This window comes from Onychomys torridus, chromosome 1 (assembly GCF_903995425.1).
Source record: "Onychomys torridus chromosome 1, mOncTor1.1, whole genome shotgun sequence".
Classification (NCBI taxonomy): domain Eukaryota; kingdom Metazoa; phylum Chordata; class Mammalia; order Rodentia; family Cricetidae; genus Onychomys; species Onychomys torridus.
The window spans coordinates 163,942,743-163,964,511 of NC_050443.1; the positions used below are offsets into that span (position 1 = coordinate 163,942,743).

General features: G+C 39.2%; 1 protein-coding gene across 7 annotated transcripts in view; it reads left to right on the top strand.

Moving 5' to 3' along the window:
* Positions 1 to 21,769, top strand: part of Btrc (beta-transducin repeat containing E3 ubiquitin protein ligase) — a 181,437-nt gene that overhangs the window by 97,961 nt on the left and 61,707 nt on the right. For 4 of the 7 annotated variants that reach the window (XM_036170838.1, XM_036170789.1, XM_036170800.1 and 1 more), the window contains 2 exons: positions 6,000 to 6,077; positions 19,610 to 19,699. In XM_036170838.1, the coding sequence (XP_036026731.1) occupies positions 6,000 to 6,077; positions 19,610 to 19,699 (168 nt within the window). Of the gene's footprint in view, positions 1 to 5,999; positions 6,078 to 15,560; positions 15,603 to 19,609; positions 19,700 to 21,769 lie in introns of those variants that run through there. The other 3 variants (XM_036170846.1, XM_036170819.1, XM_036170810.1) reach the window with 3 other exon arrangements.

Below are 21,769 nucleotides of genomic sequence, written 5' to 3' on the forward strand. Positions count from 1 at the left end.
CACTATATACACAGTACACTACATACACAGAATACTGTAGCCCTAACAATTGAGGTTGAAACAGGAGTATTGTCACAGATGGGGCCAGCCTCAGTTAAATAGTGAGGCCCTGTCTGAGAGGAAGGAGACAGAGTGGGAGTGAAAGAATGAAAAAAGAGAAGGTAAGGAAGGAAAAGAAAGAAAGATGTGGGTGTGGAGAAGTGCAGGAATAGCAGCATTAGCAAAGGCATAGGATGAACAAGTTCATTCTTACTTTGAAGAATGATAAATAATGCTGTGCAGATGGTGCAATGCTTTGTCAGTTAAACCGGCCAAACCACTAGTGTTGTAATGATTTAAGTTTGGGTCAATTATGTAAGTACCATATAAGAGCTATAAGAGGTTTCTTTTCATTTTTTGAGACAGGATCTCTCTACTATATAGCTCTAGCTGTGCTGGAACTTGCTATATAGACAAACTGGCCTTGAATTCATAGATAGCCACCTGCCTCTGCCTCCCAGGTGCAGAGATCAAAGGTGTGCGCCACCACGCCTGATTTGAAGGGCTTCTGAGTAACAAAACAACCTTTTTAGCAAGGCAGTTCTGACAGTGTGTATGCTGTGTCGGGTACAGGCTGAAGCAAGGACATCAGAGCTTGTCAAAAGTAAGTGGTGTTGGTCTGGACTAAAGGGGAGGCAGCTGGAATTCAGAAGTAGTCTTGAGTATATCAAAATTGAATCCAGGGTGGGGGAACTGTCTACTGGAAACTCAGATATGCTGAAAACAAAGAGTGATGAAGAAAATAATGAGTAATGGGAACTTAAGTCTGGGACCAGAAGGAAAGCTGGACGGTGGAAGGGCTGGTCTAGAAGTGAGCCATGAGGAACACTTTAAACTGGGGTGTGCTGATCTTAAGACAGTGCAACTCATTATCTGAACCTTTTATGAGCAGGCCAGGCTGGCCTTGAGCTTGTGAGAGTCCTCCTGCCTCAGCCTCTTTAAGTGCTGGGATTTAAGGCATATGTTTCCATGCCATCTCTGAACTTTTTTGTGGTTACTTCTTTTTTCTTTTTTTCTTTTCTTTTCTTTTCCTTTTTGGTTTTTTGAGACAGGGTTTCTCTGTGTAGCTTTGCACCTTTCCTGGAACTCACTTGGTAGCCCAGGCTGGCCTTGAACTCACAGAGATCCGCCTGCCTCTGCCTCCTGAGTGCTGGGATTAAAGGCGTGTGCCACCAACGCCTAGCGTTGTGGTTACTTCTTTATCTTGGGTTACTTCTGAAAATATTTTCCAATAATGTATTTGAAGTCTGCCTGAACTTTAACAATATCTCATCTTTAAAAATCATTTTCTTCACTAATGTTTCATCTCCTTACACTACTCCCACCCATCAGTATTATGTCTGCAGATGTCACAGCCTGAAAACTTCCAGTTTGAAGTTTTCACTGAAGTGCTGGGCATGGTGGTACACCTACAATCCCGGTACAAGGGATATCGAGTCAGAAAGATCAAGGAGTTCAAGGCTAGCCTGGGCTATATCTGAGACACTGTCTCAAAACACACACACACACACACACACACACACACACACACACACATACACACACACACACTTCAGTCAGAATTATATCCCTTACCAGGCAGTGGTGGCGCACATTTTTAATCCCAGCACTCAGGAGGCAGAGCCAGGCAGATCTCTGAGTTTGAGGCCAGCCTGGGCTACAGAGCGAGATCCAGGACAGGCACCAAAACTACATAGAGAAACCCTGTCTTGAAAAAAACAACAACAAAAGAAGAATTACATCCGTCTTTAATTCTAAGCACTCAAGCCAGGGGGAGAGGGACACCTTTGGATTAAAAAAGGTAACAAGCTGTATAGAATCTTTATAAAATTGTTGTATTTAATCTCTTTCTTCCTCCCTCTTCACACTACTGTGTGTGTGTGTGTGTGTGTGTGTGTGTGTGTGTGTGTGTGTGTGTGTAAGTCAGATGACAACCTGGGAGAGTCAGTTCTCTCCTTCCCACCATGTGGGTCCTAAGGATGGAAGGAACTCAGGTTGTCAGGCAGCCAGTGCCTTTATCTGGAAGCCATCTTGCTGGCTCTAGAATCTTTTTCAAATTTACCTTAGCATAGTGCTACTATTTAAAGAATTTCTTTTATTCAGGGATTTTTTTTTTTCTCAAGGGTTACAAACACATTGAACCAATTATTTACTATAATGAAGTGTTCTGGCTGCTGGAAATGAATTGTTCTCAGCAGTCATGTTTGCTTAGGGTTTTGTGACAGGATGTAAGTTCGGGTGCTGAGGGTACAGTAAGTTTCTAGAAGTTTTTAGGCTGCTTGCCTATAAGACACAAAGCCCTGGATTTAATTCCTAGAGTCATGTAAGGTCATATTTGGTGGTGTGTATGAATATATATCCCAGCATTGAGGGCAGTAGAGGCTGGAAGATCAGAAATTCAAGATCATCCTTGGCTACATGAGTGGAGATGTGCTACATAAGACCCTGTCTCAAAATAGAAAAAAGTCTCAGTTAAATTCTGGAGTCCCCCCCCCAAAAAATTCTTTGACTTAACCGCTCTCTTCCCACCTACCCACCCCCATCATTTCCTAACATATTGTACTCTGGGTCTGACTCTGCAGTAGTTAGTTTTCTCATCACCTTTACAGAATAACTGGCAAAAGCAGCATAAGTGAGGAGGCTTTTGTTTTGGCTCACAGTTAGAGTCTATACTAGGAAGGCCTGAGAGCTGGAACAGCTCAGTCTCTGGCGGTAGGAGCCTGTGGTGGCTGGTCATTGTGAAGAGAGGCAGGAAGCAGAGATCCATGGTGGAAGCAGAGCTGAGCCCGCTTTCAGTGATCCACCGCTGTCACCCTTTCCTCTTCCACCTAGAGGTCGGAACTCCCAAAACAGTGCCACCAACGAGGGACCAAGTGCTGGAACACATGAGTTATGATAAATGATAATAGCTTATTGCTTAATTTTTAGGCATATTTTTAGATGTACAGAAAAGTTGAAAACATAGTACAAATAATCCCTTTATATTATTTACACATGTAGATTCTAATATTGCCAAGGGTTGCTGTGACTTTAAGCTTAATGAGTTCCAGGCCAGCTTGAGTTACAGTTGAGACTGTGCCTCAAATGAGGGGAGGAGAAAAGGAAATACTAATTTATATAATAACAACCTGGGTAGATCTAAAAAATGTTAGGTTGGATGGGGGCAAAAAGACTGATTCAAATGATTGTTACATAGTCCATTGTGTGATGGTCTGGAAAGGACAAGGCTTTTGAGCTAAAACAAAACAAATGGTTTTCAGTGGGAAGAAGGTTGACCATAAAATTTTGGGGGTGTGGTAAAATTGTTTCAGAACTTGGCTGTGTTATAGTTACATAGCTATATACTTTTTTTACCCAAAAAATCCAAATAGAAATGAATGTGAAACATAAAGTTGGGAAACAATCTAAAATTTAATATTAGCATGTATAAAAGGCCTTACTCAGATTTTTTTCCCAATTGTTCAATATTGGCCTTTATTGGGGGGGGGGAGGGATTTTAATCAGAAACAATTACTTTGTATTTTATGGCTTTGGCTTTTTGTTGTTATTGAATTCAGAATAGTAGTCTTATAGGATTTCCCTCATTTGAGGTTAGTTTGATGTTGTCTTAATAGTAGGTAGGTGGAGTGGGGTGCATGCACGCACACTTAAGTGTTACTGCACTTACTTGGTGGTCAGAAGACAACCTGGGATGTCAGTCCTCACCTACCTTCCACCTTGTTTGAGAGGGGAGGGCATGATCTTGTTCACTCGTGTGTTTGGCAGGCTAGCTAGCCCACAAGCTTGTCTGCTTCCTGTCATGAAAAGAGTACTGAGACTTTGGATATCCAAAGTGTCCAGCTTTACATGAATTTTGGAATCCAAACTGAGACTTGATGCTTGCACAGCAGGGCCTTTTATTCCTGTAGCCTTCTCCTCAACCCAGAACAGATGTTTCCTGTTTGTGGTAAGGAAACTTCAAAGGCAATTCATTCATCCTAAACGTGTTCTTTTATCTCCTTAACTTTTTTATTTGTATGTGTATGAGTGTTCGGCCTTCATGCATGTCTGTGCACCTTGTGCCTAGTGCCTGGTGCCTGTGGAGGGCAGTAGAGGGCATCAGATCCTCTGGAACTGCGGCTACAGGTAATTGGGAGCTGCCATGTGGATGCTGAGAATTGAACCCTAGATCAAGAGATGTTATTTGCCAGACTTCTCCATTGTAGAGTTACTTTTTTTTTCTTAAGTATCTTAGGGAGATACGTTTGAAATTATGTAACAATCCTGCTATTTATAAAAGATTCACCTGCTAGTTTAGTAGTCCCTTAGGTGATTCTTCCCTGTGTCAACTAGTTACTCTTGAGTTTATTGACGGTAACTTAATTTGTTGACTAGAGCAGTTGGGCACTTTCCTTGTTGGGATTCCTTCTCACTAAGGGTGCAGACAGTAAGTAATTGAGCTCGTCTGGGTGTTAGTGGAGAGGTTCCTGAGGACCACCAAGGTGACCTCTTAGGCCCATGTGGCAGTTTCATCATTGGTTGTTACACTCAGGTCAGGGGTGATTACTCCTCTCTGATTCACCAGCACTCCACATTCCTCCTTTAATATTAGGCAACAACCAGTTCCTACCTCTGTTTTATGTGACTGTTGTGCTGGACTTTTCATTTTGGTTGGTTTTAATGGATTGGCCAGATTAAGTGTTTGGTTGACCTATCCAAAAAGAACTAGCTCTGACAATGTTGACAGGTTTTTCTTCCTTTTTCTTGTTAAGAATTCTCCTCCATGATCCTTCTATGTAGTGAAGGGTTCTAGGTCACCCAGGGCTGCAGAGTGAGACCCTGTGTTGAAAACAATAGTCCTTCGTGTCCTCCTCGTTTGTAGTGCTTCATAGTCATTAACTCAACCGTCTCCCCTACTCTCTGGGTAGTTCTCTTTCCTGTCCCTTCTCCCTAGCAGAGTGTAGTAGATATTGGCTTATAGCACAGTGGTGAGTATGTAATAATGTTATACATGTATGAAATTCATGTTGAGATTCAGGAAATATGTACCAAATCTAAACATAAAGTAACTCCAGTTAGAATGTGATGATTTTTACATAATGTAATGAATTTGTCAGCTGTGAGCTGTAAACTATTACTGTTAATCGAGAATTCAAGTAAATGTAATTGGGATTTTCTGTATTTGTTTTGTCAATGGTTAACATTTGTTGTCCTTATTTTGTTTGTTTGTTAGAGAGGGTCTCATTAGACAGTCCAGGCTGGGCTCAAACTTGAGACTCAAGAGACCCTCCTGCCTGTCTCCCAAGTGCTGTGATGAAAGGCAGAAGCTACCACGCTCAGCTGACTTTGAGCACTTCTGAATCTATTTTTAATTTAATTGTTCCTCCTTAGTATATAAAAATCTCATTGATGTTTTAGGATCTTGTAGCTACTGTTTGAAGTGATAGTGACAAAAAATGGGCCCTAAACTTAAATCCTAGATTAAATGTTACTTGTATTAATAAGAACCATGCTGCTTTTGTGTAAAAAAGAAAGTCAAATGAGATGAGAACAAGAGATTGGTCCTTCTACGAGTCCAGACTGGAAGATCAGTATCAAACAGACATTCACAGTAGTTGAAGACTGATTACTTAAGAGAGAAAGTAATAATTATGCTTTAAATTGTCATCAGCTAAATGTGACCCAGGACTTACTTATCATCCCATTGTCCAAGTATGATAAACTAGACTTCTAGTCAATGTGATCCTACTGGGTAGCGTTTAAACAGACAGAATTCTTTCTACCCAGATCCCAACGTGAGTTTATTTATATACACGGGCATATGGTTTCCTTTACATGTGTGTATGTATGTATATAAATCTTCAAATGCATAAATATACATGGGTGTTCTAGCTTACAGAATTAGAAATGTAATTCAGTTTACTCCACAGAATAAGATTGAAGATAATGAGAACTGAATTAAAGCTTACTTTCTTTCACAGAATTCCTCAGAGAGAGAAGACTGTAATAATGGCGAACCCCCTAGGAAGATAATACCAGAGAAGAATTCACTTAGACAGGTATGAAATTCAGTCTTACTTAAAATAAAAAGCTTCCAACAACAAAGCAAAAGACAGGAAGCCCCTGACTGTCGTTCTCTAAACACTGGAGTTTAAATCAAGAGCCCTGTATTCTGAAGTTGGTCTGGTCATAGCTATCAGTTTCAGTCAGGTAACATTATTTCCCAATCTTTTAAAAATATCCTGGATGCAAAAGTAAGTACAAGACAATCTGTATATATAGTAAATATTTAAATTGAAGTAAAAAGGTCTTGTTTAGGCAAGATGACCTTTGTAGAATGGACATGGAATAGTTAACACTGATACTTGTTTCCCAGTAAAGATTATTTACACATTTTAATTTTAAATTAAATAATTTATTAAATAGCCCAGGTTAGAAGGCCTCCTGCCTCAGCATCCTGAGTGCTGGCTTATAAGCCTGTACCTCACACCTGGCCAAGGTTCATCATACATTTAAATAACAATAAAATAACAATAATAATGATAATAGTAATAAACAGATCTGTAACAAAGATGGTTTCTTTTAGTTTGAATATGTTTAATTTATTTAGTTTTTCTAGAAGTGAAGTCCACTATTGATGATTACTTTAAAACCTTCTTTATGGGACTGGAACAATGGCTCAGTGCTTAAAGTGCTTGCCGTGGGAACACGAGGACCAGACTTCAGGTCCCCAGAACCCATGAGTGTGGCAGGCCGCCTGTAATCCAGCACTGTGAAGGCAGAGATGGGGGTCCCAGGAGAGGTTCTCAGTGAATAAGGTACAGAGTGACTGAGGGCCTCTGCATACATGCACATACATACTTGCATAGTACACAAATACAAGGGGAGAAAAAGAGAAAACTATAAATCTCTTTCCTTAGGTTTCTGTGCCCTGCTTCCCAGAGCTAATATATTTTACTTGTGAGAGAAAGTTCAGTCTTAAGATTTTTTTTTTAATTAAAATATTCAAAATAGTGACTGAAAAAAAGTCCTCACTACTGTAGCCTGTATATCTTCATTATTTACTAGAAACAGAACAAGTCATTAAATTGTTATTTATTAAATTGTTATAGCTAGAAAATAGATGTCACATAATCATTTTTAGTATAAAATTGTATAAAATGAGTACGAGCAGCAGTATAAATAATTTTAATTTGTTGTGTTTATGGCCTTGTTCTAGGACACAGGAGAGCAGTGATGTGGTTTTTGATGGATACCCACAATGAACAAATTTATTTCATTTAGTCCTGTGATACCCCTGCTGAGTTGATAGATATATGATTTCCAATTTACTGATGAAACTAATGGAGGCTTGACCAGAGCTTCTCATTGATTTGGAACTCAGTCCTTACTATTTCCAAAATATTTCTGTGTATGCCTCCAGAATTCCAGTTTTCATAGCTTTAACCAAAAAGGGAAGTACTTGAAAACATGCCACAATCATTTTTCATTCATCATATGTTAACACTTTTTTGGATAAGCACTTTCCCATTTTTTATAAAAATAATTGTTTTAAATAGGGTTGAGTCAATATAGAAAGCTTTCAAAACAAACAAATTGATATTGAAATGGTTAGTTTAGTTATTTGGAGATAGACACCAGATCTGTAGCTAAATGAATAGAAGAGTGTAGAGTAAGGTGAACTTGGAGGTAGAGACTCTCTGTCCACTATACAGAAGCAACTGTCAAAAAACAAGGATACGACAAAAAGTTTTGGCAACTTTATTTAAGCTAACAAACGAATTTTCACTCTGCAAAGTTATAAATTAATTTTAATAGGCTGATCCAGATGGTCCATTTGGAAAATGGATAGGCTGATCTGTTGAAAATTAAACTAAATTTATCTCTCTCATACTTCAAACTGAAGCAAGAGAGAGAATCGTGCCTATTAAGTCCAGCACATGCAGATGGACCAGCAGGTCACACATGGGACTAATCTGATTCATTTTAAAAATAAATGCATACATTATTGAATCATTTTCTTTTTGCAAGATCTGTTGTGTGCAGTATTTGAAAGATTGAATGTTTTTTCTCATTGCTGTTTTACCAGGTTCTCTTCACCCCTCCACTTTAATTTAACCCCTCCCCATTTCTTCAAAATGATTTTTCTAATATCTGTCATTCAGGGTTGCGATCCAAGCTCTGGAGATTAATTAGGTCATGAGGCTCTCCCCCTCCCTCCCTTCTTTGTAAAGGGTTTTATCTCTATTCTCTTTGTGAAGAGCATGAACTCAGTGTTCTTGGAAAGAGAAATGGCCTTTAGAATTAGGGAAGGAGGAGATCCTCCTGGGGCCCTCAGAGCCTTTTAGCTTCTGGGTGTTTTAACAGCCCCATGAATGGAGATTTGTAAATTTATTGCAGTGCCATCTGGTTTTTTCCTCGAACCGGATTACTGTTGGCTTGTGTCTGTCTATTGTGGTGGTCACTCCCTAGGAGCTTGCCCTCTCAATCTGGGAAAGAGTGATGAATAGCAGGGGTCAATGGAAGCAGGTCACAGGGCAGCTGTCCGGGACTGCCCTGAACTTGATTACCCCACTGCTGGTTTTTGTTTTTAAGCTAGTACATAATACACAAGCTGTTTAAACTCTTCTTTTTCTCTGTTGCATTTGACAATAAGGAAATGCCATTTGCTATTTTATCTATTGTCATGATCTATAGATAAAAAGATGTCAAGGCCAACCTAAAGGGAGTGTTGCTTCGTGGGGCCAGTCTCTCAAGTTGAAATCCATTTACACATATTTCTAATAAAACTTCAGGAATCTTTTACCCTTAAATATAAAAAATTCACTTGTACTTTAACTACTTAATATTGTTGTAGCTAAACCTTATAGTTTATAGATTATTCTCAGGCAAAGACTTGCCATTGTTGATGGGACATGACTACTAATATTAATTTGGAAAACTTTTAATATTAGAGGAGCTGAAAGAAGGGTTATCACTATAATTCTTAGAGACATTAAAAGAATAATATATTAATAAATAACTTAATGCCAAAAATTGACTAGATAAAAATGGGCAGATTCTTTCAAAATACAGATTACAAAATTAACACAAGGTAAAAGAAAGTTATGTCTATTAAATATAATATTTTAGTTATCAAAATGTTCATGGTTTCACTGGTGAATTAAAAAAAAAACATTTAAAACTTAGAAATAATAGCAGTCTTGTACTAAAACACAAAAGGGAAGACTACTTTTTGGCTTGTGTTATAAGACTACCATAATAGCATTCCAAAACTTGACAGAAAATTACCAGAGACAGTGAAGGAGAAAGCTGAGAGATAAAACTCCTTTTGTCAGCATTTGGCATTAAATGTGAACTTTTAAAAAGTGTGACATAGATAGTTTTCTTTCTACCTTTATTCCTAAACTGTGAAGCTATAGTTTTATAGTTTTTATTCCATGTGTGATGGGGGAAGGGCAGGGGATGCAAAGGCCAGAGAAGATATGTGAAAGTGCTCTTTATTTACTTTTTGAAAATGTAGCATTACAACATGCAACTCTTCTCTGCCCACATTGAGGCTGATAGGATCTGTCAGCTCTCCCTTTCTCGGTAATTGAGTAAATTGTGGCGGCTGCCTAATTCTTCTTCTGTCCTCCACCCCTTTTGTGTGTGTGTCCACTTACCATCCTGAGAACGTGGGCAGTGATAAATAAAGCATTGAGTGGAACTCTCTCAACTCTTTGAAAGCAGCATGATGCCAGCGCTCTAGTTATATTTCTTTAAGTGTTTACATTTTCCTGTATTCTTTCTCTTGTGTAGCTGGAACCCTGGGGATGCAAAGCCATGAGAGAGGCCAAGAAGCTAACAAAGTAGCTGTCTCCCTTGTTAGCTTGTTCCTTTATTCTTTAAAAAACAAGATAAAAACCATCTGGCTCAGGGCATTACATTTTCCTCCTCTGTGCACCTCTATAGATGGAGACTTCACCTGCAGTGAGGGTTTACATTGATTAGGGAGGGAGCAGTAATTCAAGCTTCCATCCTCTTCAAGGATACTTTGCAGTCTTTAAAGGTGCTGACCCACTGAGTTAAACTGTCAAGGGAGGATAAAAAAGTATCTTCATCCCAGGAGGTAACAGCTGCCAGGTTTTCAACACCTTGCGTGTTGCTGCAAAAAAAGTCACAATTGTCAGCCAAAAGAAAAATGAACCTGTTGTCATCTTCTGTTAACGACTGGGCCTTGCAAAAGGAGCTATGTGAGTCTTTTGGAAGGAATAAGTAACTGTTTCCCTTGCCTGAGATTTTCTTCTCCCCTGATAAAAATCCCTACATTGTTCTAAGCATCACCGTAGAGGATTGTAACATTAAAAGAGCCAGTGGAAGCATGAATGGCCTTGTCTCCTTTCTACAGTTGGCAAGTAGGAAGACGATGCACATCACAGACAGAAAATTACATCAGAGTGTGTATTAACAAAACAGCAACAACAAGTCGTTCATAAAGCAGTAAGCTGAGAGAAGACATACGGTGTTCTGTTCTTTGGAGGACAGTTTGTTTTCAGGCAGCATCCAGATGGGGAAATACCACAACATTGCTTTTTCAAGAGTCATTTCTCCCTAAAAGAAAGGAATGAAACCTCACAGAATTCACTGCCTTTATCAGATCCAATGTTTGAGTCTGATGGCATTCTCTTCTTTCTGATTTGATTAATGAGGGGAAAGGTTTAATGAAGTCCCTGCTATCAGGCAGTCAGTTTCTTCTATTTGTTTTAGGTTAGTCATTTTAATTGTGTTGAGTAATTAGAAGGTACACACAGCCAAGGGAGCTTTGTTCTTAGAATTGCTCAAGAAAACCCATTCCCTGTTTGCTGTTGCTTTGTGTTGACACTTCTCCCTCTAGTGGTAATAGTAAGCACTTTGTCTTGGCAGTAGGCAAGGTGTAATTGCAACATGACAAACTATACTTAAGGGACTATCTTGTAAATACTTTAGGGGTCAGCATTATTTCATTATATATTTGTGTTTTACCCTTTGGAACTTCCTACCTCCTCTTTTCTTCTTCCTGAAGTGCTTTGGGCTTTGGATGGGGAAAAAAACAACAACTGCCTGAGATGTTTATTAAACATACACACACACACACACACACACACACACACCACAGTGCATTCTGGGTAATGTTTTGCAGCTTGACTTAATTTTAGTCATCTGTTTTAATTACCTATTTAAAAAATGCTTTTGCATTTGTAGACATTATTTAATACTTTGGAAGAAGCACCTCATTTGAAATAAATAAATAAATTGTACATATTTTAAATAGTCTGTGTAAAAGATCTTAAAGGTAATTAATGTAGGTCTCTTAAGTAAGACAAAAGTGATCTTTCTGAGTCTGATGAAGTGATTTGTTTATATAACTCCCCTTTCTGCTGAATTCTTCAGCGCCTAATAACACTGGGGGGGGGGCAACAACAAACGCCCCAGCATGGTTTGGCAATCTGTGCCCAGCTACAAAAACCCTTCTTCAAAAAGAAGCAATTTAATAACCAGCTTTCTTAAAATTACTTTGAGGAAAGAAGACCGTATAGGGGGTTAGCGCTTTGTTTTATTTTTATTTCAGTGTAATCATTCTTTGATAAATTGTGTAATCACTGACTTAGTAGAAAACATATTATTGAACTCCTGGGTTGTAATGACCATAAAAAGTGTATTTTCATATAGAGAGTTGAGATACTGTGAATAAATTATAAAGGAAATAGCTTATGTGCTGGTCAAAGTCCATATGGGCCCAATTCATTTTGTGTTCAGTGCTTAATCTGGATACACCATTTTTTAAAAAGGAGAAGAAGGGAAAGAGGATGGGAAGCCGATTGTGCCCAGCTGCACACACTCTAACAAAGTAAAAATAAAAATCTGTCCTTAGATCAACATGGGAAGGGAAGCAGTTAGAGCAGTGGTTTTCAACCTGTGGGTCGTGCCCCTTAGGGATCAATTGACCCTTTCATGGGGTCACATATCAGATAGTTACATTGCAGTTCCTAACAGTAGTGAAATTACAGTTATGAAGTAGCAACAAATACAGTTTTATGGTTGGGGTCAGAAAGAAGGGGGGCACTAGGAAGGTGAGGAGCCCTCGCTGAGGGAAGGCTTGTGTCTTGGACTGGGATTCGGCAGCCTCTGCAGGGCCTTTGGAAGGCCCGGTCCCAGCTTCCCTGCAGTTGTTTTGTAATTTGATTTTTCTAGCCCATATTCCTGCCTGGGACATGATTTGATGTTACTGTATATCTAAAGGTCCCTGGGCCCCCACCACACCCCCAGTCTCTTAAGCATTTTCATTATACTTTATCTTGTTTTGCTATAGGGCTGTTGAACAGATTTCTTAAGCAGCCCTCTGCAAGGTTAAAAGAATGCAGCCTGGTAACAAGTTTGTGTCATTTTAAATATATACCTTCTAGTAAATAAGGGGAAGCCTGGCAATCAATCCCTTTTAGTGTGTTATATGTTTCACCTGACAACTAAACCTTCTATTGATTAGCCATTACTTTGTTAGATAATCCTATGTCATTGAATCCATTGTAAAAAATTAAACTCTTTAAAATGTTTTACCCTAGCAGCAGTGTGAAAATTGAAAACTTGTTCAGAATTACAGCCTGCTTTCACAAAGAAGGTAGTTTTCAGCCAGGCATCTTACTGGTTTATGCTTATGTGCTTTATATGCAATATAAAAACATATTAAAGTACTCCAACGCAGAACTCTCTGCCTCTGGTTCAGCAATGAAGCTACCTTTTCAAATGTTGCATGGGGACAAAGCCTAGCTTGCCTGCAGCTATTATATTCACTAGTTTGATTTCAAAATGGAAGGAATCTTATAATAGTAAATATTGTTTGAGGCTTTTTAACTATAGTGTGGTCAAAAGACTGGCACATTTTAGCCACTTGTCTATGCTGTTTCTTTGGAACATAAGTATAAAATAGGTCATGTACCCATTTTACAGATGAATTACCAAAAAGCAATTCTCTACTCTGGACACTTAGTGCTAGAGTAGGTTTTCTGACTCAACCTAATGTTCCCTTGAGCATATTAGAAGTCATTCACGAAGGAGAGGAAAGTTTGAATGAAATGAATTATTCTAGCATTCATAAATTTGTTTTGTTCTTTGAGACAAGTTCCTGGCTGGCATGGCACTTACCTTGAAGCTCAGGCTGGTCTTGAACTTGAAACAATCCTGTTTCAACCACTGAATTCTGCTGTTACAGGTGTGAGTCACCATATCCAGCTCCCCTTCATAACTTTTTTTTAAAAGTCTACATTTCTTTATTTTGTATGTGCATACGTGTGTGTATGTGCCTGCTACATACAGCACACGTGTGGAGATCATAGGACAGCCTGGAATCGGTTCTCCCCTTCTACCATTTAAACTAGAACACAAGGCAGGCACCTTTACCCACCAGGCCACCTTGCTGCTCCCCCCAAATTTTTTAAAGCTTTTACCTTTTTTTTTCTTTTGCATGTGTTCAGCCACCAAGCTATAAACCATCCCTCATAATTTTATTTTACTTACTTACTTTATTTATTTATTAGTTTTTATTTTATTTTATCCAAGACAAGGTTTCGTGACAGCTTTTGTTTGTTTGTTTGTTTTGTTTTTTCTTTTTTTGTTTTTTTTGTTTTTCGAGACAGCGTTTCTCTGAATAGCTTTGCGTCTTTCCTGGAACTCTGTAGCCCAGGCTGGCCTCGAACCCACAGAGATCTGCCTGCCTCTACCTCCCAAGTACTGGGATTAAAGGCGTGTGCCACCACCGCCCAGCAGGAGACAGGGTTTCTCTGTATTGTCCTGGAACTGATTCTGTAGACCAAGCTGGCCTTGAACTCACAGAGATGCACCTGCCTCTGCCTCCCATGTGCTGGGATTAAAGATATGCACCAGCACTGCCCAGCCATAATTTTATTTTTATGAATACTTTTTATAACTTAATTGCTTTTTGTCTCTTTTCTTTGCTCTATTTTTAATGACTTTGACTTCCAAAGTATGCTGAATTGATGTGACAAGAGTGTCTTCCCTTGTTCCTAGTTTTCGGGGGATAGTGTTAAATCTTCCATCATTATGCATAGTGTTAGTTGGGTATTTCTAGATGCCCATTATGAATTAAAGAATTTACCGTTAATTCCCAGGTGTCTGACTTTAAAAAAAAAAAAAAAAACTATAAGTAGGTGTTTAATTTAGTTAAGAATTTTTAAAAATCTGTATGTGCATATGAGTTAGGTGCTCTTAAAGACCAGAGGCCTTGGATACCTTGGAACACAGTTATAGGAAGTAATGAGCCCCCAATGCAGGAACTGGGAAGAGAAGTCAAGTCTTCTGGAAGAGCAGTGTGTGCGGACTTAACTGCTGAGTTATCTCTCAGCCCCTAGTTAAAAACTTTCTAAAAATCTGAAATGTTGTCTGGAGCCCTGCCCCCATTCTGTTAATTTGGTAATTACTCAAGTTGACTTTATTAAGAATTTTTTCTCTGTGCACTTAAAGATATTGGTCTGAAGTTTTCTTTGTAATGTCTTTGGCAGAGTTTGGTGTCAGGATTATGCTGGTCTTATAAATGAGTTGGGAAGTGTTGCCCATCTTGGACCCCCTACATGAGTAGGATGTACTCTTAACCACTGAACTGTTTCTCCAGCCCCCCGGTTTTGGTTTTTTCAAGACAGATTCTCAGATACTGAACTCTTGATCCTCTGCTGGAATTGTGGCTCATGCTCGCCACATTTGTTTTGAACCAGCATCTCACTGTGTATCAAAGGCTGACTTCCAATACAACTCTCCTGGCTTCTTCCCTCCTTCCTTTCTTCCTTCCTTCTTCAGAAAAAGTCTACCTTTATAGACTATGCCATGTAGAACACAGTTTATAGTCAGTCCATGGTGGCCTCCAACTCTCAACAATCCTCCTGTCTCAGCCTCCTCAAATATCTTTTTATTTTAATGTGCAGTTTTTCCAGATTGCCTGAGAGCCTCTTTTTCTGTAACTTTGACTTATGTCCAGATTTGTCTTGTATTTCCCTTAAAAAAAAAAAAAAGTCTGTGTGTCTGTGTCTGTGTCCACAGGTATGCATGCCTGTGGATTTAATGTGCAAGAAGAGGGTATCAGATTTCTTGGAGCTGGAGTTACATACAGGCTTGAATTATAGGTGTACACCACCATACTGTCTCTCTAGGTTTTCCTTTCTCTGGTGAAAATTTCCTCATCTGTTTACTCATTGTGATCATCATCTTTCATTTAATCATTTCATTGAACAGATTAAAGACCTCTTTAGTGCTGTTCAAGTAGGTCATTTTTTTTTTTATATATTTCTTCTTGACTGCTCTACAAGTGTTGTGATTTTTATATTAGATAGCAGATAGTGTAAATGATTCATTGTAGAAACATCTGAATCTGATAAAAATACTAGCAGCTCAGTGTGACTGTGTGGAGCCTTGGCCGTACATCTGAAAAAGACAGGTGTGTTTGTTTTACTCATATGCATAAAGCAGATCCCTTAGACCTAGAATGTTTTTCTATCTCAACTCTTGATCTTTTTTCAGTGTCTCGGAGAAGCCTGAGATTCTTTCTGTATCCCTCTGAGGTAGGAATCAAATCTAAATTCTTACCTGTTCTCCTGGGCATAAGCTAGAGTCTTGGCTCCTTTCAGCCTTCCAGGTACTCTTTCCCTTGGAATGCTCAGTCTCCCTTAATGTGTGTGGTTTGGGGATTAAACATGGACTCGAGGAGAATTTAAATGTGTTTCCTTTCCTTTCCCTGTGGCTCTCTCCTCTGTGGGATCTCTGTTCTCAATTGCCAGCCACTGTGGCAGTTCTGAACCCTATGCTTTGAAAGCTCAACGCAGTCGGCTGTGGCTTCCTAGCTGTTGCATTCACCTTCACTTTGCACCAACTGGACTTTGAATGCTTCCAGGGGAAACACAGCTCACATCTCACCCAATGTGGTTCTTTTCCAGCACCCTCTCCCTTTTTCACCCATTTTGTCAATCTTCAGTGCCTCACATAGTTTTAAAAATAGTTTACTTTAGTTAAGCATTATCCGGCTGGAGAGAAGGCTCAGAGGTTAAGAGCACCGGCTGTTCTTCCAGAGGTCCTGAGTTCAATTCCCAGCAACCACATGGTGGCTCACAACCATCTGTAATGAGATCTGGCGCCCTCTTCTAATGTGCAGGCATACAGGCAAGCAGAATACTGTGTACATAATAAATAAATAAATCTTTAAAAAAAGTTAGGCTATTATTCAAAGAAAGGTTAATTCATTGTAACATTTCTGCCATTATTGGAATCAGAATTCTTTTGTTGTGTTTCTCTACCTGACCACCCCCGCTTTTGACATGGTTTATGTAGCCCATGCTAATTCCTAAATCCTGGGATTACAAGCATGGACCACCACCCTGCTGAAAGAACCAGAATTCTTTGCCTTAAAGTTTATTTGTTTATTCAATAAATGTTTATTAATTCATGTGCATTTTAAAAATATTTTGTAAGAATAATTTTAATGGAACCAGAGAGATGGGTTAGGGGTTAAGATCACTTGATATTTTTGGAGAGGACCCAGGTTCAGTTCCCAGCACCCACATGAAAATTTACAGTTGTCCATAACTCTAGATCCAGGGGTTCTGGTGTATTCTTCTGGCTTCTTCAGGTACCAGGCACACATACACGTGCATTGTACATATATGCATGCCAGCAAAATATTCATACACATAAAAGAAACAAAAATTTCAAGAATGCTTTTAATATATGTTGAAATAAGTTCAATGATAAATCAATAAAACAAGAAAAGTTTCAGCTTGTTTAAAACAAAACTCTTCATAATATTGTTAGGGAGAACTCAGACTACAGATGAAAAGGGTTTTTTTTCCCTACCAATTTTTTTAAAAATAATAATAATTGGTCAAAAGCAAATTTTAAAATTCTGTTTATACTTTTATAAACAGACAAGTGAGTGAATAAATAAATGTGAGAAGATACAACTCTCCCCTATAGAAGGATTCCAATTTATAAAAATGTAGAAGGTAAAAGAAATTTAAGATTCACCATTAGAAAATTACTAGAGGCAAGATCCTTCAAAAGATACTAGAATTAGCAGGTGAAATTTAAAATAGAAACTATTTTCATACCCTCAAAATATTTTCTCTAGTGTATTTAGTAACTCCCAAAGGGGAAATTACACATTCATAGTGAGACCAAGTGATCACTAGAACTGTTAAAGCATCTGTTGATTTGATGCCCTGAGAAGGAAGGGGCCTGTCATCTCACATGTATCCTTCAGTAATGACCTCGTTCTGATCGTGAGCTGAGGGAGATCCTATTGATTAACTGCTTTAGAAGTGTCAGTCATGAAAGACAAGGAAAACTGAGAACTTGTGCCAGATTATAGAAGACTGAGGAGGTATGACAAACACATGCAAATAAAGCTCCCGACAGGAGGAGACTGGGAAACTGAACCCTGTGTTAGTCTACTTCATACACTATCAAGTTCACACACATGCCTTTTTAATTGAAGACTTTACCCAGGGCTGGAGAAGTGGCTCAGATGGTTAAGAGGACCCTGCTCTAGCAGAGGATCCAAGTTCAGATCCCACATCAGGTGGCTCACACCTCCAAGGCAGCGGTTCTCAGCCTTCCCCATGCTGTGACCCTTACTACAGTTCCTCATGTGTGCTGACCCCAACCATAATGTTACTTTTGTTACTACTTCCTACTGTTGATAACTATCTGTGTTTTCCAATGGTGTTTGGGAATCCCTGTGAAAGGATCATTCAACCCCAAAGGGGTTGTAACCCACAGGTTGAGAACCACTGCTCCAAAGGAGCACACCCCTCTGACCTCTGAGACAGAGGAACTCTCTCCCTCTCTCTCTCCCCCTCTCGTTCTCTCTTTAAAAAAACTTCCCTCCCAAACAGTCTTCCTGTGTATGTAGCCCAGGTTGGCTTTAACTTGTCCTCCTCTTCTATCAGCCACTGAAGTGCTGTGTCTGGAGATATATGCCACCATGCCTGGCTCTAAGTTAACTTCTCTGAGTGTTGTGCTGTGAGGTTTGAACCTAGAGCCTAATGCATGCTAGGCAAGTGTGTAGTCTACCACTGAGTTACATCTGCAGCTCCAGTTTCTTAGTTTTGATAAGTGTTCTCTGAGATATCATATTAGGGGAAGCTGAGTTGAGAAAGGGAAAAGAAAACTTTGTAACTTCTATAAATCTGAAACTTATCTTAATTCATAAAGTAGCGCTTTTAAAATTAATGTTAAGTGATCATGGCTTAACTGTTGTCACCTTAATTCCAACACAGATATTTAAGTCACTTCTCAAACACCTTTCCCAAGCCAGCAGAGTCAGCGCCTGCTGGAAATTGTGCTTCAGCAAGTGATTCTGATGGCACCAACAAGTGGGGAACAGTGGCCTCTGGTATAGACTCTATACCATCCTCAACAACTTTAGGTAGGAAGCACATGCAGGAGGCTGAGGCAGGAGGGATTGCCACAAGGCTAAGTACAGCCAGGACTGTATTGTGAGATTCTGTCTCAAAAAGGGATAACTGGGCTCTGGAGAGGGCTCAGAGGTTAAGAGCACTTACTGCAGCTAGGTGGTGGTGGCGGCGGCGGCGCACGCCTTTAACTCCAGCATTCAGGAGGCAGAGGCAGGTGAATCTCTGTGAGTTTGAGGCCAGCCTGGTCTAATGAGTTCCAGGACAGCCAGGACAACACAGCAAAACCCTGTCTTGAAAAGCCAAACGAATGAATGAATGAATGAATGAATAATGTGTTTTAGCTATGTGTGGGTGGTGCACTCCTTTAATCCCAGCACTCAGGCAAAGGCAGGTGGATCTCTTGAGTTCCAGTACAGCCAGGGCTACTCAGAGAAACCCTGTTGGGAGGGCAGGGAAATAAGCATTTTTCACCATGAAGGAAGACTGTGCTATAGTCAGTATTTGTGTCTATTTCCTAGAGTTCTGGTTTTAATTTTCTTCTAATCAGTCTCCAAAGTATGCTTCAGACCTACTCTTTCTTTCATTCTTGCTTTCTTTGGCTGTTGTGGTCCAGCTAGTAATCCAGGCTGGTCTGGAACTGGTTGTATAGCCTGATCTGGCTTTGAGTTCACACCCCTCCTCAGTGATTAGTTTACAGGTGTGTGTCATCATGCCTGACTGATAGTTAATTGCTATTTTAAACAGCATGGGTTCTTAAATTTTACATTTATTTTGTTATTTCTTTTAGTTTCAGACACAGTATCACTATGCTGCCCAGGCTAGCTTCAGACTTACAATCTTCCCACATTGGCATCTATAGTGCTGAGATTATACCATATCTGACTAAAGTTTGCATTTTAAAAGATGTATATCCAATCCTCTATCTCCCATTCATACCATGAATTCCCTGCTTACTTGACCATGGGCACACCATTGGCTTTTATGGGCTCCGTTCTTGCCTCTTCTCTACTTGGTCCCTCAGCAACCACAAATCTCAAATTTAGAAATAGAATTGTATATTGATTTAGAGAAATAGAAGAGACTCTGACAGCTATGTCTGTCAGTATTTCAGTATCTAAAACAAAACACATGATTTTTTTTTTCTTAAATTGTCTCTACAGACTTACAACAGCTGTGCCAGGCTCTGCATAAACCAAGAGACAGTATGTCTGACAAGTACTGCTATGAAGACTGAAAATTGTGTGGCCAAGGTGAGGAACAGCGTTCACGAGCTAACATCAGACCACATTGGCACAATGCGACATCTGTAATTGCCTTTTTTTTTTTTTTTTTTTAATGAAAGAAAGCATTTAATTTGGGGTTTGCTTACAGTTTCAGAGGTTTAGTCCATTATCACCATAATGGTAATATGGTAGCAAGCAGACAGGTACTGTTGCCGTAGTTGAGAACTACATCCTGAGGAGTGGGCAGAGAGCCTGTAATTAATTGTCTTTATCCAGTGTTGGTACCACAGACTATATAGGATCATACATTTATGAAGAGAATATAAGCAGACATCACTTTATACAGAGTAACGGAAAGTTGGCTTTTCTGTCTCTTCAGTTGCAACAGAATCTTGATTACCCAGTCACACTGCTCAGTAAGATTTGTATAAGATAATGAACAGTTTGTTTTGTAACTTCCTTTGGGGCTTGTTTGTTTGTTTGTTTTGTTCTTTGTTTTGGTTTTTGGTTCTTTTGAGACAGGGTCTCTCTGTGTAGCCTTGGCTGTCTTGAACCTCACAATGTAGACCAGGCTGGTCTCGAGATCTGCCCATCTCTGCCTCCTGAGTGCAGCATGTCAGAAATAGGCTGGCAGAGCGGTTTGAGCAGCAGGGGATGGCTGCAGTGTGCCGCTGCTACTTCAGAAACGTCACATTTGGTGATTTTGAGTAGACAAGTGTCTTTCTTCATGTATAAATGTGTGTTACATCTCTAGATACAAAACAATTTTAAAATTAGTACACAGACATACATATAGGCAAAATACCCATACATACAAAATAAATTTTTTAAATTCTTTTTAAAATTAGAAATCTTAAATTTTTCTTTCAACTTTCTAGATTGACTGGGGGGAGCTTTTTGTTAGTTTTACCCTCCTGGGGATAATGTTCAGTATGAGTTATATTTCTAGAGTTTGTCTTCATTTTTATGCAAAAATAGCTTTTATTTCCATATAGGGGTTTGTTGTTTTACAGCTTCCCCAACTTTCTGCTTAGTCCCTTGTGAATATGTACGGGCCCTTATTTACTATCATTATTAGAGACAGGACTTTATGTCATGTGGGTTCTGCCTTTGTTATGAAATTCAGGAAGAGCTGTCTTACAACAAAAAAATAAACAGGGTAATGTATTAACAACTTACTTTTTATAGTTCTCGAAGTGGGAAGATCACAGTTGATTCAATGTCTAGTTGAAAGGTTACTCTTCTTCATAGATGGAGCCTTTCTGTAGTCTCAGGATGGAAGGGATGAGCCAAGCCCTCTGGGTTCTCTTAGTAATCCATTTGTTCACTTACTTATTGCTTAGGTTAGGGCTCTAATTCTGTTTGTGAAGACTCTGTTCTCACACATTAGGTGGTTAGGGAGGAACACAATCATTCACAACACAGGAGCAACAGGAATTATATTTCCTAAAACACATGGTAATCTCTGACCTTGTTTTATTAGCTGAAAGCTTACAGCTTATAGCCAATGGAATTAGCCATATGAGAAATGTCAGAATTTATTTTAAATTATAGCTGCAAAAGGTAGGTTGATCAAATTGTGTCTTAAGTTCACATCTCAATTTGCTAAAAAAAATAAAAAATGAAGAGTAACATAAGTTACATTTAATTTTCAGTTACTTAACAATAATTTCTAAGTGCTACTTGACCCTGTTTTATATCTAGCATTGGTGTATGGAGATGGGGATCCAAAAAAAGTGTTCTTTTGATCCTTTTTTGAACATACTGCTCTCACTTTCATCACAAGTGAGTTACTTCTGACTAAACAAGGCGAAAACTTAGCCTGAGCACCATCCAAGGACAGGGTGACAGTTTTAATGAGTTTCATTGAGAGCTGGCCAACTGAGCATCTGTTCCTTTTGTTCTCGCGTACTTGGTAAGCCAGTGTTTCTACACTCCTTAGCCGTGTGCTGTGTGTTTGTACAGTGTGGGGTGGGTTTGGGTTTTGTTGTTGTTGTTGTTATTTTGTTTGGTTTTTCTTTTTCTGCCTTCTACTTCAGTGGTGCACAGTTAGAAATCTTCTGGCATCTGGCACAGTGGTGTAAATTCTTCCATCCT